This window comes from Symphalangus syndactylus, chromosome 4, assembly GCF_028878055.3.
Source record: "Symphalangus syndactylus isolate Jambi chromosome 4, NHGRI_mSymSyn1-v2.1_pri, whole genome shotgun sequence".
NCBI classification, from domain to species: Eukaryota; Metazoa; Chordata; class Mammalia; order Primates; family Hylobatidae; genus Symphalangus; species Symphalangus syndactylus.
In genome coordinates, this window is record NC_072426.2 from 35,007,098 (window position 1) to 35,019,545 (window position 12,448).

The 12,448-nt window shown below is 38.1% G+C and overlaps 1 protein-coding gene across 1 annotated transcript in view; it reads right to left on the bottom strand.

The window, feature by feature from the left end:
- The window catches only part of ANK3 (ankyrin 3), a 556,820-nt gene extending 544,703 nt beyond the window's left edge, over nt 1-12,117 (bottom strand). Inside the window, exon 1 of the mRNA XM_055274392.2 lies at nt 11,627-12,117. Within this exon, the coding sequence (XP_055130367.1) occupies nt 11,627-11,689 (63 nt within the window). The 5' untranslated portion in view covers nt 11,690-12,117. The remainder of the gene's footprint in view (nt 1-11,626) is intronic.
- Nucleotides 12,118-12,448: the final 331 nt, after the last annotated feature.

Sequence of the window (12,448 nt, forward strand, 5' to 3'; positions counted from 1 at the left end):
TAATTTTTCACTAAGTACACACAAAATGCTGACATTAAATATGACACAAATGCATGGATTGGGGCAGCCAAGTATTCTAAGGTAATATTTCATAAGCTTCATTGATATCATTTGCAAAAATTATCATGCATAAGCATCATATCAAGCTTTAAGTTTCTGATGTACACATTTTTATTTCTGTTTTATCGAGTAGACTATGTACCAAGGGGGAAAGTAATTGTTAAATGGAGGCTTGAGAGATGTGGTTTCCTGCAAGAAGTTTTAAAATTCTTCACGTACATAAGGCACAGTGGCTAACAAGGAAAGTGGAAAGTAAAATAAAAGTTCATCATTCATTCACTCAGCAAAGATTCACAGGATGCTGTACTGTTCAGGTATCGTGTATCCCCAGCTAACTCCCTAAAATATTTTTCGTTACATTTAAAATTCACAAAACATTGGTTGGATTCTGGGAAGAAAAAATAAAATAAACATTTGAGGACTGTGTGAAGAAATCTTTAAAGTTCATGCCAACTGGGAGAATCCATGATGAGGTCAAATGATGTTTCTTCCTCAGAGCCTGAGCGCCACAAGGCCTTTCCCAAGCAGTTTCTTTCTCCTGCAGTGTCTTCTCTCCAGAGTGGACCCAAGTCCCTGTGGTGACTGAGCACATTCACCACTCAAGAATCATCTCAGCCAGACCTTTCCTGGCTACCCTGATCATGAGTTGTGTCTGAGCCCTAGCCTCTCTCCACTGTAGCAGCCTCTTGTGTAATTTTAACTAGTGATAACTAGTGATAGTTAGCATTAGTTATGCACTGTGTATGTTTATTGTCTGTCATGTTCACTCATGTATTCCTTACACCTAGAATAATAAATTCTTAAAACAAAGGAAGGAATCAATGGTATGGCATTGAGGCAGAATCAAAATGATAAAACAGACCTATTAAATAGTTTTGCATCATTACGCTTTATTTTAAAACACACACTTGGTAGAAATGCTCAACAAACATATCTCATGGAATATATAACTTAAAAGACTAGTGAGTTAGAAGTGAAAGATGAAAGTTTTAAGGCTGTCTACAAAGACAGCCTGCATTCAGCAAATTGCTTAATGTTCCAAATTTCACTCTCAAAACTCTTCTTATGCATTAAAACTTCGTAATTGATTTAGAGTTTTGTTTTTCTTATGGGTGCTGTTAAAGCTAGTATATTAAATGGTATATCTAAAAATGTTAACAATATGTCTTAAGGGAGCATTTTTTTTGGGGGGGTGGTCCATGGAGGAGGGGGATGGAGTCTTGCTCTGCCTCCCAGGCTGGAGTGCAGTGGCATGATCTTGGCTCACTGCAACCTCTGCCTTCCAGGTTCCAGCGATTCTCCTGCCTCAGCCTCCAGAGTAGCTGGGACTACAGGCTCACACCACCATGCCCAGCTTATTTTTTGTATTTTTAGTAGATACGGGGTTTCAACATGTTTTAAATACGCTTTGTTTCTGTTACCTCCCTGGTGATGAGAGAGGATTTCAGTGACAAAGGTTATAAAATCAATAGAGGCTGAAAGAAATTTCTAGATTTTTAGCTATTAACATAGCCATGGGATAAATTACATCATCTAACAGACAGAAAAAAAATGCATTGAAAACTTAAAAAAAGTTAAGGTGCATAAAAGCCATACCCATAGATGGGAATTTTTATTTGAGACAGATGACAAAGAACACCATTGTATGTGCTAATCATGCAATATTAATTATTCGTATGATTAACATTATTTTCTTGGCAAGCAGGTACAATGACTCAAACAGCAATTTCCCCAAAGTCTATATCCTTTCTTTCAGAAAATATACACCAGAGTTATTTATTATAACCTCATCAAATGATTATGAACAACAAAAAATTAAGAATTTCCAGAATAGTAATCAGGACTCTTTTTTTCCTTTTATTATTGATAAATCACAATTCATTAAATTCACTGGGTTTTTAAAAACCAAGCTTTATAAATATCATCTTGAAAACCACCTGGTCCAAATGTTCAGATTTATGATTAAGCAAGCAGTTTTCTGTTAGAGTGCTTCTAGAAATATTTTTCCTACCAAACTGAAAACTGCATTACAGACCTTTGCTACAGTGCTTGGCATTACAGAGCACCACTTTATCTGGGATTTATTAAGGACAAAAACAAGCTCCTTTCCCTTCACCCCAAGCTAACCTTACTGGCTCCCAGTCCCAGTTCAGAACTCAATACAGACTCACAACCCATGATCTGAAATCCTGGCAGCCAGCCAAGCTTTGGAATTCAGAACTTTTTCATCTTAGAAAGGTATGTATAAACATTATGAACATCCCCAGCAGTGTCTTGGGGCAGCATCCCATAAGCAAAGAATTTTTACTTTTTCAGCAAAACATATGAATACTCACACTAAGTAGGATGAATAAAGACTATAAATAGCTTCATGTAGGTCAGATCAGGTTTTGCTACCAAATGTGTTCAGGTCAGGTCAGATTTTGCCGCCAAAGAAGTTAAGGAAAAAATTTCAGTTTTTCATTTTGGATTTTGAAATTATGGAGAAGGGATTGTAAACCAATTTTCAGTGCCTCAGTCTGAAACCATGCTCAGAGTCTATGCCCCAAGGCTACTATATATAAAATAAATTTATATCATGTTTTTTCCATCCTTTTTACAATAAAAAGTTTGAAGAAAATCTCCAGTAAACCTATCTCACTAAGTTTGATTTTTTAAAGGTGATATTATACTAAAGGTCTAACATTTTATGAAATTCTGATATCAAGAAGTAATATCCCAGGATCATCCAATCTCTCCCTACAAAAAGAAAGTTCCAAGTGCACGATTACCTTGTGCAAAGACAACATAAAAATCTTTGTGGCCGGGCGTGGTGGCTCATGCCTGTAATCCCAGCACTTTGGGAGGCTGAGACGGGCGGATCACGAGGTCAGGAAATCGAGACCATCCTGGCTAACAAGGTGAAACCCCGTCTCTACTAAAAATACAAAAAAATTAGTTGGGCGCAGTGGCAGGTGCCTATAGTCCCAGCTACTCGGGAGGCTGAGGCAGGAGAATGGCATGAACCCGGGAGGCGGAGCTTGCAGTGAGCCAAGGTCACGCCACTGCACTCCAGCCTGGGCAACAGAGCGAGACTCCGTCTCAAAAAAAAAAAAAATCTTTGTACTAAAATAAGCAAATTCCAATGCTAAGTTAAAAAAAATCATTTCAAATTAATTACTGGAGGAGTCAAAATTCCAGTTTCATGGATGTGGATGCACAAGACATTGAATCATTTTGAATGCCTACTGACTATAAAATGGTTAGCATTTATAAAAATAAAATTAACAGCCAAGTAGAAAACATTTTTTAAAAAATTTATAGCTACATAAGACTAAGAGAGAAAAAATTCAACAATGATGTTTAAAGTAAAATGGAAAAGGATTAAAATGCCTTTTGATATGGAGTGTATCATTAGAAGAAACAATGCACTGAACACGTGACCATACTCAGTACACCATTACCCAAATCACCTGCTCAACAACAAAAGACTTCAAAAGGTTATTTGCCTGTAGAGCAGTAGCAATCAAATTAAGCAATGTCCAAACACAAGAATGAAAATTATAGCTCAATGAAACTGCCGTGTGCTCAAGGTCTGCCAGCACACCACCAACTTAGTAAGAGGGCGTGGTGTGTTCAAGACACCCTAATCAAAGACTCCAGGACCAGATAAGAATACAATATAATTCCAGCAGCATTAAGAACAGGGAATGAAAATTAGAAGTGGACATTCCTTTGACTGTCCCTTAAAAAATGAATGTATGTTTGGATAATTTGAGATTCATCAGAGAGGAAACAAGTACGGCTCTCAAACATAAGGCAAAGCTATAGTGGCCTGGTAGAAAGAAAAAGAAAGAATGAGATAAAGTTATGAAATCTACCCTTAGAAGAAACACAAACCATAAAAACTAGTTTAAATAAAGTAAGTTAGTTTTTATTCTTAAGATTGAAAAGGCAGCTGAACTGAAATAGTGAAAATCCTTTTTCTGACATTCTCTAAAAAATAAGCAAACTCACTGCAGTGGAATTTCATACCTAGTAGAATCCTAAACATATAAATATTTTTCTCCAATTTGCCCCTTAAAAAACAATCACTAAATGAAGCACTCAAGGGACCAAGTCTTCAGTAATCATTGACAGTGAAAGTGTATATTCTGGGCCATGGTCCAATGGAACAACATATAGTCCTACGAGATAGATGATGGTACAAAAGTAAAGACCTGGCCTTTCTACCAAATAGTTGGGATGTTTTCCTGTGAAGTAGTGGTCTCCAATGGCATCAGAGGCCGGTTTCGTAGAACACAATTTTTCCACGGATGGTGGAGATGGTTTCAGGATGAAACTGTTTTGCCTCAGCTCATCAGGCATTAGATTCTCATAAGGAGTGCGCAACACAGATCTCCTGCATGTGCAGTTCACAATAGGGTTCACACTCCTATGAGAATCAATGCTGCCTCTGATCTGACAGGAGGTGAAGCTGAGACTGTAATGCTCACTTGCCTGCCACTGTGCGGCCCAGTTCCCAACATGGCACAGATTGATATCAGTCCATGTCACGGGGGTTGGGGACCCCTGCTATAAACTATGTCTGACCTTAATACTTCTCTGCTCAAGTCGTTTTGGGAAACCGCAGGTCAAAAATGATGTTGTTAACTAAGATTCCTTGGGATGGTCCTTGTTTTTTTCTTTATTATATCTTGCTGTAACTCACTCCTGCACTCTATAGTCCAAATATACAAACCAATGCTTAGATTCATAAGCTTACACCAGGCAGCTCTGAATCATTTTCTGTCTCATCTCACACTCTCTAACTGGAACACTCTTATCCTCTGTCATCGGGGAAACACATATCTTCTTAATCTCAATGCAAGCATGCCTTCAACTATCCTTTCATGACTTCATCCTCCAAATGGAAGTTACCACTCCCTCCTTTCTGCCACCAATAAAGCCTGAATTCAGCTTTATTTGGTTCCCATAACACTTTCTACACAGACTGGTTTAACACACCAGCATACTTCATTTTATTGTGCTTTGCAGATATTGCATTTTTTACAACTTAAAGGTTTATGGCGATCCTGCAATGAGCAAGTCTATCAGTGCCATTTTTCCAACACCATGCACTCACTTTGTGTCTCTGGGTCACATTTTGGTAATTCTCAAAATATTTCAATTTTTTTCTTTATTATTATATCTATTTGGTGATCTAGGATCAGTGAGGTTTGTAGTTACTATTAATATTGTAACTGTTTTGGGTAGCCACAAACCACATTCATATAAGATGGAAACCTTAATTAATAAATGTTGTATGTGTGTTCTGACTGCTCCACTGACATGTTCTTCTCTCTCCATCTACCTGGGCCTCCCTATTCCCTGAGATACAATAATATTGAAATTAGGCCAAGTAATAACCCTACAATGGCCTTTAAATGTTCAAGGGAAGGAAGGGCCACACATCTGCCACTTTAAAGCAAAAGCTACAAATGATTAAGCTTAGTGAGTAAGGCATGCTGAAAGCTGAGACAGACCAAAAACTAGGGCTCTTTCACTAGTGAGCCAAATTATGAATGCAAAAGCAAGTTTTTGAAGGAAATTAATGTGCTACTCTAGTGAACACATGAATGATAAGAAAGCAAAATAGCCTTATTGCTTATAGGGAGAAGGTCTGAGTGCTGTGGATAGATCAAACCAGCCACTAGCCAGGCATGGTGGAACTCACATCTGTAATTCCAGCACTTTGGAAGGCCAAGATTGGAGGACTGCTTGAGGCCAGTAATTAGAGACCAGTGTGGGCAACATTGTGAGACCTCATCTCCACAAAAAAAAATAAAAAAGTTAGCCAGGTGTGATGGAGCACACTTGTGATCCCAGCTACTTGGAAGACTGAAGTGGAGGATTGCTGGAACCTAGGAGTTTGAGGCTGTGGTGAGCTATGATCATGCCAATGTGCTCTACCTTGGGCAACAGAGAGTGAGACCCTGTCTCTTAAAAACAAAACAAAACAAAAACCAGCCACAACGTTTGCAGAGCATGGCTCCGACTCTCTGCAATTCTGTGAAGACAAGAAAGTTGAGGAAAATGCAAAAGGAAAGTTTGAAGCTAGTAGAGGTTGATTCAAGAGGTTTAAGGAAAGAAGCTGTCTTCATAACCTAAAAGAGAAAAGTGAAGCAGCAAGTGCTGATTTAGAAGCTATAGCAAGTTATCCAGAAGATCTAGCAAAGAAAACTGATGAAGGTGGTTACACTAAACCACAGCTTTTTCAGTGTAGACAAGACAGCCCTATACTGTAGTGGGAGAAGATCCTACCTAGGAGTGTCATAACTGCAGAGAAGTCAATGCCTAGCTTCAAAGGACAGGCTGACTTTCTTGTTAGGTGCTAATGTAGCTAGTGACATTAAGTTGAAGCCAATGCTCACTTACCTTTCTAAAAATCCTAGAGTCCTTTAGAATTATGCTAAATATACTCTGCTTGTGATATATACATGGAACAACAAAGGCTGGATGACAGTACATCTGTTTATAGCATGGTTTGCTGAATATTTTAAGCCTACTATTGAGACCTACTGGCCAGAAAAAAAAATTCTTTTTAAAATATTACTGCTCATTGACAATGCACCTGATCACCCAAGATCTCTGATGGAGATATACAAGCAGACTAATGTTGTTTTCAGGCCTGCTAACACAACATTGATTCTGCAGCCCATCATCAAGGAGTAATTTCAACTTTCATGTCTTATTATTTAAGAAATGCATTTTCTAAGGCTATAGCTGCCATAAGTAGTTGTTTGTCTGATGGGTCTGAGCAAAGTAAATTGAATATCTTTTGGAAAGGATTCACTATTCTAGATCCCATTAAGCACATGTGTGATTCTTGGGAGGAGGTCAAAATATCAACATTAACAGGAGTTTGCAAGAGGTTGACTCCAATCCTCATAGACAAGTTTGGGGGCTCACGACTTCAATGGAGGAAGTATTAATAACTGCAGATGTGGTGGAAATAGCAAGAGAACTAGAAATCTGAAGACATGACTGAATTGCAAGAGAACTAGAAACCTGAAGACATGACATGACTCATGATAAAACTTGAATGGATGAGTAGTTACTTCTTATAGATGATCAAAGAAAGTGGTTCCTTGGGATGGAATCTACTCTTGGGTGAAGACACTATGAACATTGTTGAAATGACAACAAAATATTTAGAGTATTACATAAACTTAGTTGATAAAGCAGTGGTGATGTTGAGATTGACTTCAATTTTGAAAGAAGTTCTACTGTGAGTAATGTTATCAAATAGCATTGCATGTTACAGAGAGATCTTTCATGAAAGGAAGAGTTTGTCAATGTGGCAAACTTCACTGTTGTCTTCTTTTAAGGAATTGCCACAGCCACCCCAAACTTTGGCAACCACCATCCGTCAACAGCCATTGATATCAAAAAAAGAACTTCCACAAGCAAAAAGATTAAGACTTGGAGAAAGTTCAAGTATGTATATTGCCTTTTTAGACATAAAAAACACATACTTAATAGACTACAGCACAGTGCAAACATAACTTTTATATGCACTGGGAAACCAAAAAATGTGCATGACTTGCTTAGTTGTGATATCCACTTTACTGCAGTGGTCTGGAACCAAGCCTACCATATCTCTGAGGTGTGCCTGTAGCTGGCTCTAGCCAGTAATTGAAGGCTCTACCCTATGTAGCATCTGCTAAGTGAATTGAATTAATAGAATTTCAATCAGTATCACATGATTTATTAAGCACACCTAAGTTGTGAACCTGGATAGTATACCCTTCTTTGGATGCTGCTATGGACAAAATTGTGTCTCCCCTCAACCCCCCAAATTTATATGTTAAAATTCTAACCCCCAATGTGACTGTATGTGGAGATAGGGATTTTAGGAGATAGTTAAGGTTAAATAAGGTAATAAGGATGAGGTCCTAACATGATAGGATTGGTGGTTGTAAAAGAAGAGCAAAAGATGCCTCTCCTTCCACAGATACACACTGAGGAAAGGCCACGTGAGCACATAGCAAAAAGATGGTCATCAGCAAGCTGAGAAGAGTGTCCCCACTAGGACTAACTATGCTGACACCCTAATCTCAGCCTTTCATTCTCCAGAACTGTGAGAAAATAAATTTGTGTTGTTTAAGCCACCTAGTCTATTGTATTTTTTTAAATATCAGTCCAAGCTAATACAGATGCTAAAGAAAAGAATCTTTGTCACTTCCTACATTTTATCCTTGGTGGCTGGTTAAAATAAGCACTTCTACAGTATAATATCAGAGGGGGCAATATGTTATCCTGTGTCATCTCTTCTATAGGATCAGTTACTCTACATCAAGCTTGAAATTCCACCATGATGACCACTTCGAGGTTAGGTGTTATCATTTTAAAAACTCTTTTAAAAATACGGTCTTATTGATTATTTTTATTTTACTTTCCTAGTATCCCTGGTAGCTGCCTCAGGTACATGATCCCCATTTTATAGAGAAAGGGAGTTTGACTCATCTATTCAAGACAAGATATCAAGTTAGAAGCAAGACTACAAGAGCACCCAGGTCTCTTCAAGCAAATCCTTCTTTGATAACTAGCATAAGGAGACATAAACAGCTATGGAATATGGATACACACAGATACCCTCTTCGCATTCCAGAACAAAATACAGAAATTATTAGAAAAAGCATTTCCTAACACCAGCTTGAATCATTATATTCCTGATCAAAATACAAAAATACTATGTGCTAACAGAGGAATAATATGATTCTATCACATTTATCTTGATGACTGCATATTAAATGTCTCAAGAGAGACTTTATACCCAAATGCCCTAAGCATGTGATCTGTTTTTCTGAAAACACTCAACACCAACACATAATTTTAAAGGCCACTTTAAGATAGATTCTTTTATGGAAAATGATGTCACACTAAATTTTGTATTAAAATAATTCCATATGTCACTAGGAAGTATTTTGAATGCCTGGGGAGCTTGTTGCCACAGAGTTTGGCAAGTTGCATATATTTCCCACCTGAAACGCTTTTATTTGACCACACCCTCCCCTGCTTCAGTATAGGTCATCTGGAGCACCCAGAAAACTTCTGGAATATTTGCTTCAGAATAAAAAGGTATATATATGTATACATATTTTTCAGCAACAGAATATTGTATCCTTTTTCCAGAAAATATGGGGAGAAAAGTCCTACTCCTTTGAAAGGTATCTCCTTTTTGATATGTATCTGCTCTAACACTGACAATTCTTAGTAAACTCTGATCAGTAAACTGGTAGAGATAATTCAATGGGACATTTATTTAGTGTCAACTGCATACAAGGCAGCATGCTGAGTGCTTTTGGAGGAAAATATCAGGAGGTTCAATGTGGTCAAGAGAATAAAGTAGGTATCTGATAGCTTGAAAAAGAAGCAGAATGTGTTAAGTGTCCAGACAGTATAAGGTGCTGTGTTCATCCAGAAGACTAACTTCCAACTAGGGAGAATCAAGAGATTTCAAGAAGAGGGCAAGATCTGGGTCTGACCTTCAAGGATGGGTAGGATGTCACCCAGTGGGCTGGCACAGAAATGCACTCTCAATGGACAAAGAACAAGCATCAGAAGAATGATTTAATTCAGGGACTGGTAAAAACCCTGGTCTGGATAGAGTCAGATGTGAATGAAGTATAATGAGGGGGAAGAAACCGGAGATGTGGGTACAGGTTAGACTGGAGAGCTTCAGGCCCTATGGTCAGGAATTTGGTATTCACTGAGCAGGCAGTAAGGAGTTTAGAAGGTACTAGGCAGAGGGTGATGATCAAAGCTTTCATTAAGAGTGCCCTAGTAGCAGTTGGGAGAGTGTGGAATGAAGGAAGAAGGGCTCAAAGCAATTGACTTTATATTGTACTCTGAGCAGGATAACCTCATATGAGGAGACATGGAACACAGCTGGGAAAATTTCAAGGTAGAGAGAGAGGGGAAAAAAAAGCCCCTGTTAAACGATTCCACACAAAAGCTCGATGATTTACAACGAATCCAGCCACTGCTCACTCTAATATGGATTGCACTGTCGCGGTTCATGTGTCTGTCTCGGTTCTCTATGACACTCTGTGTTCAGAATCATGGTGGAGCCTGTCAAGACACTTAAAGCCATATCTCATAAACATGAGCAAACCTGACAGGTTTTTTTTTTTTTTTTTTTTTTTTTTCTGAGACCAGTGCCACTATGCTAGGCATTAAACAAATCATTTGGGCTGTGCAGCTGAGACCTGCTCCCTTGGGAAATCAGACTAACACCTTTGCAACATCATCAACCCCTGCCAAGGCAATGTACAAGAAGTCAAGGCTGACTTAAAACCAGTCTGCACAGATTCACTATCTGGAAGACGTTGAACCACTGCCCTAGAATGTTGGCATGTACATAGACATTACCTCAGAACAGTCTGCTGGTAGTAGGTCCCTTAAGAACATCATATTCGAATTAATCTTTTAATTAATAATAAACAGATTATGAACATTTTTTAAATGCCTGATATATTCCACGAGTAGCTGAAATCTTTATCTTCTCTGCTATAGCCACCATTCTGTATGTGTCCACTGTCTGAGCATACATTACATTGGGCCAAGGAAGCATTTTAAAGAGGTAAAATTATATATGAGTCCTAGTAATTAAAATATTATATCTGAGGATTTTGACAATAGATTTTAAAATACAGCCCACATTCTCCTTAAATATCTACGAGCAATAAGCCTATTTTAGATATTTGTTTTTCTTTGTTACAGATGCACAACTGTCTTTTCCATTGGTGGCACACCCTAAAACCAAGACAATTTTTAAACCACAATGGATCAAAACCAAATGATAGATCTAGGGAATTATCTTTTTTCCCCATTTCAAAATGAATTAAAAAGTTAGGAGCACCTTTGAAGATATACAAATTCAAGAAAACCAAAATGAATCTACAGGTTTACCATAATCATCTATTAATATATTGATGATTCCTCAATTTACATGGAAAACAAAATTAATTTTTTGGATTATAATAGATGAACTGGGCATATGGCTGTACGACTGCAGGGTCAAATGCAAACCTGAGATCTGTCAGCCATAAAGTGATCAATAATTAAAATGGAGTTCACCTCCATGCTGTAATTTTAAAGTATAACTACAGGTTTCTCTAAGTTTCCCTAAAATATATGTTAAAGCTAAACAGCTATACCATAATAATATTCATTAGTAATTGTACCCTGTTGATTAATGAGCATTCTGTAAAATTTAAAGGAGAAAAAAACACACCCACCCACATAATTAGGACATGTGTTTACTTAATAATCCTGAATATCACTATGAAAAACACACCACTTCAGTGAAATCTAAATGACTGTATTTAGCTGTTTAAATATTTCAGCAATGTATCCGAGTTGTGATGATTTTCCTCCAAGACAGAACACACCCATTAATAGACTGGAAAAACAAAAGCATTCAGATTCTAGCAGCTTCTTAAAAATCTAAAGCCAATCTCTTAAAAATTCAGCCTAAAGATCACTTCCTCCCCAGAGCCAGAGAACAATGAAGAGAACATGTTGCTTATTCATTTCTTACCTTTTTTCCTTTCCTTTTCCTATGAGCAGGTTTTGCATTTTTCTCCTTTGGTTCTTCACTCATCTTTCCTTTAAATCAGGTGAGTTTATAAAAGACAGATCACCGCCGGTATTCCAACATCCAAAACCACGACAAAGAGTCAAAGCATTGAGACCAAAGTCCATTTACGGGTGCTCCCCAGGCAAAGCAGCCGCTGCTTAAACCCAGCCCCTGCTGCTGTCAGAGAGACGCGGGCTGCTAATGTAGCCCTGTTCAGCTTTCCTCAGGAAGAAACTGGGTGTTCTCTACATCAAACAGTCAATTATTCTTCTAAAGAAAATCAATATTTTAGCCTTTCATTTTTAACTAATCGTTACCCTGAGATAAGGTCCTGACAAGACTTTGTTGCTTGTTCCTCCACAGTGATTTGAGCCTGGAAATGGTGAGAGAGAGAGAGAGAGAGACACACACACACACACACACCCTCACACACACAGAAATAAGCTACAGATTGCTGACAAGTCTCCGAAGCCTTCCCAGGGGCTGATTTGCTGCTTCTAGCAGGCTGGGAAGCTGAATGTAAATTGCTCTCCATGCTGCTAGCCTCCCATACTAACACATGTGTTGAATGCATCAGGGCATACCGGAGGAGGCAGTTGGGAGAGTGATAAAAGATCAGGTTACTTGGTTTGTAAAAAAAACACTCAATGATTCAAACAATAAAAGAGATCTACCACTACTGGAGAAGTCACATCACAGGCTAGATTTTCTCCATGATTACTTCTTTTTTTTAATGTGACATGCAAAAAAGATGCCAATCTTCACCTAAGGATTTTTAATGCA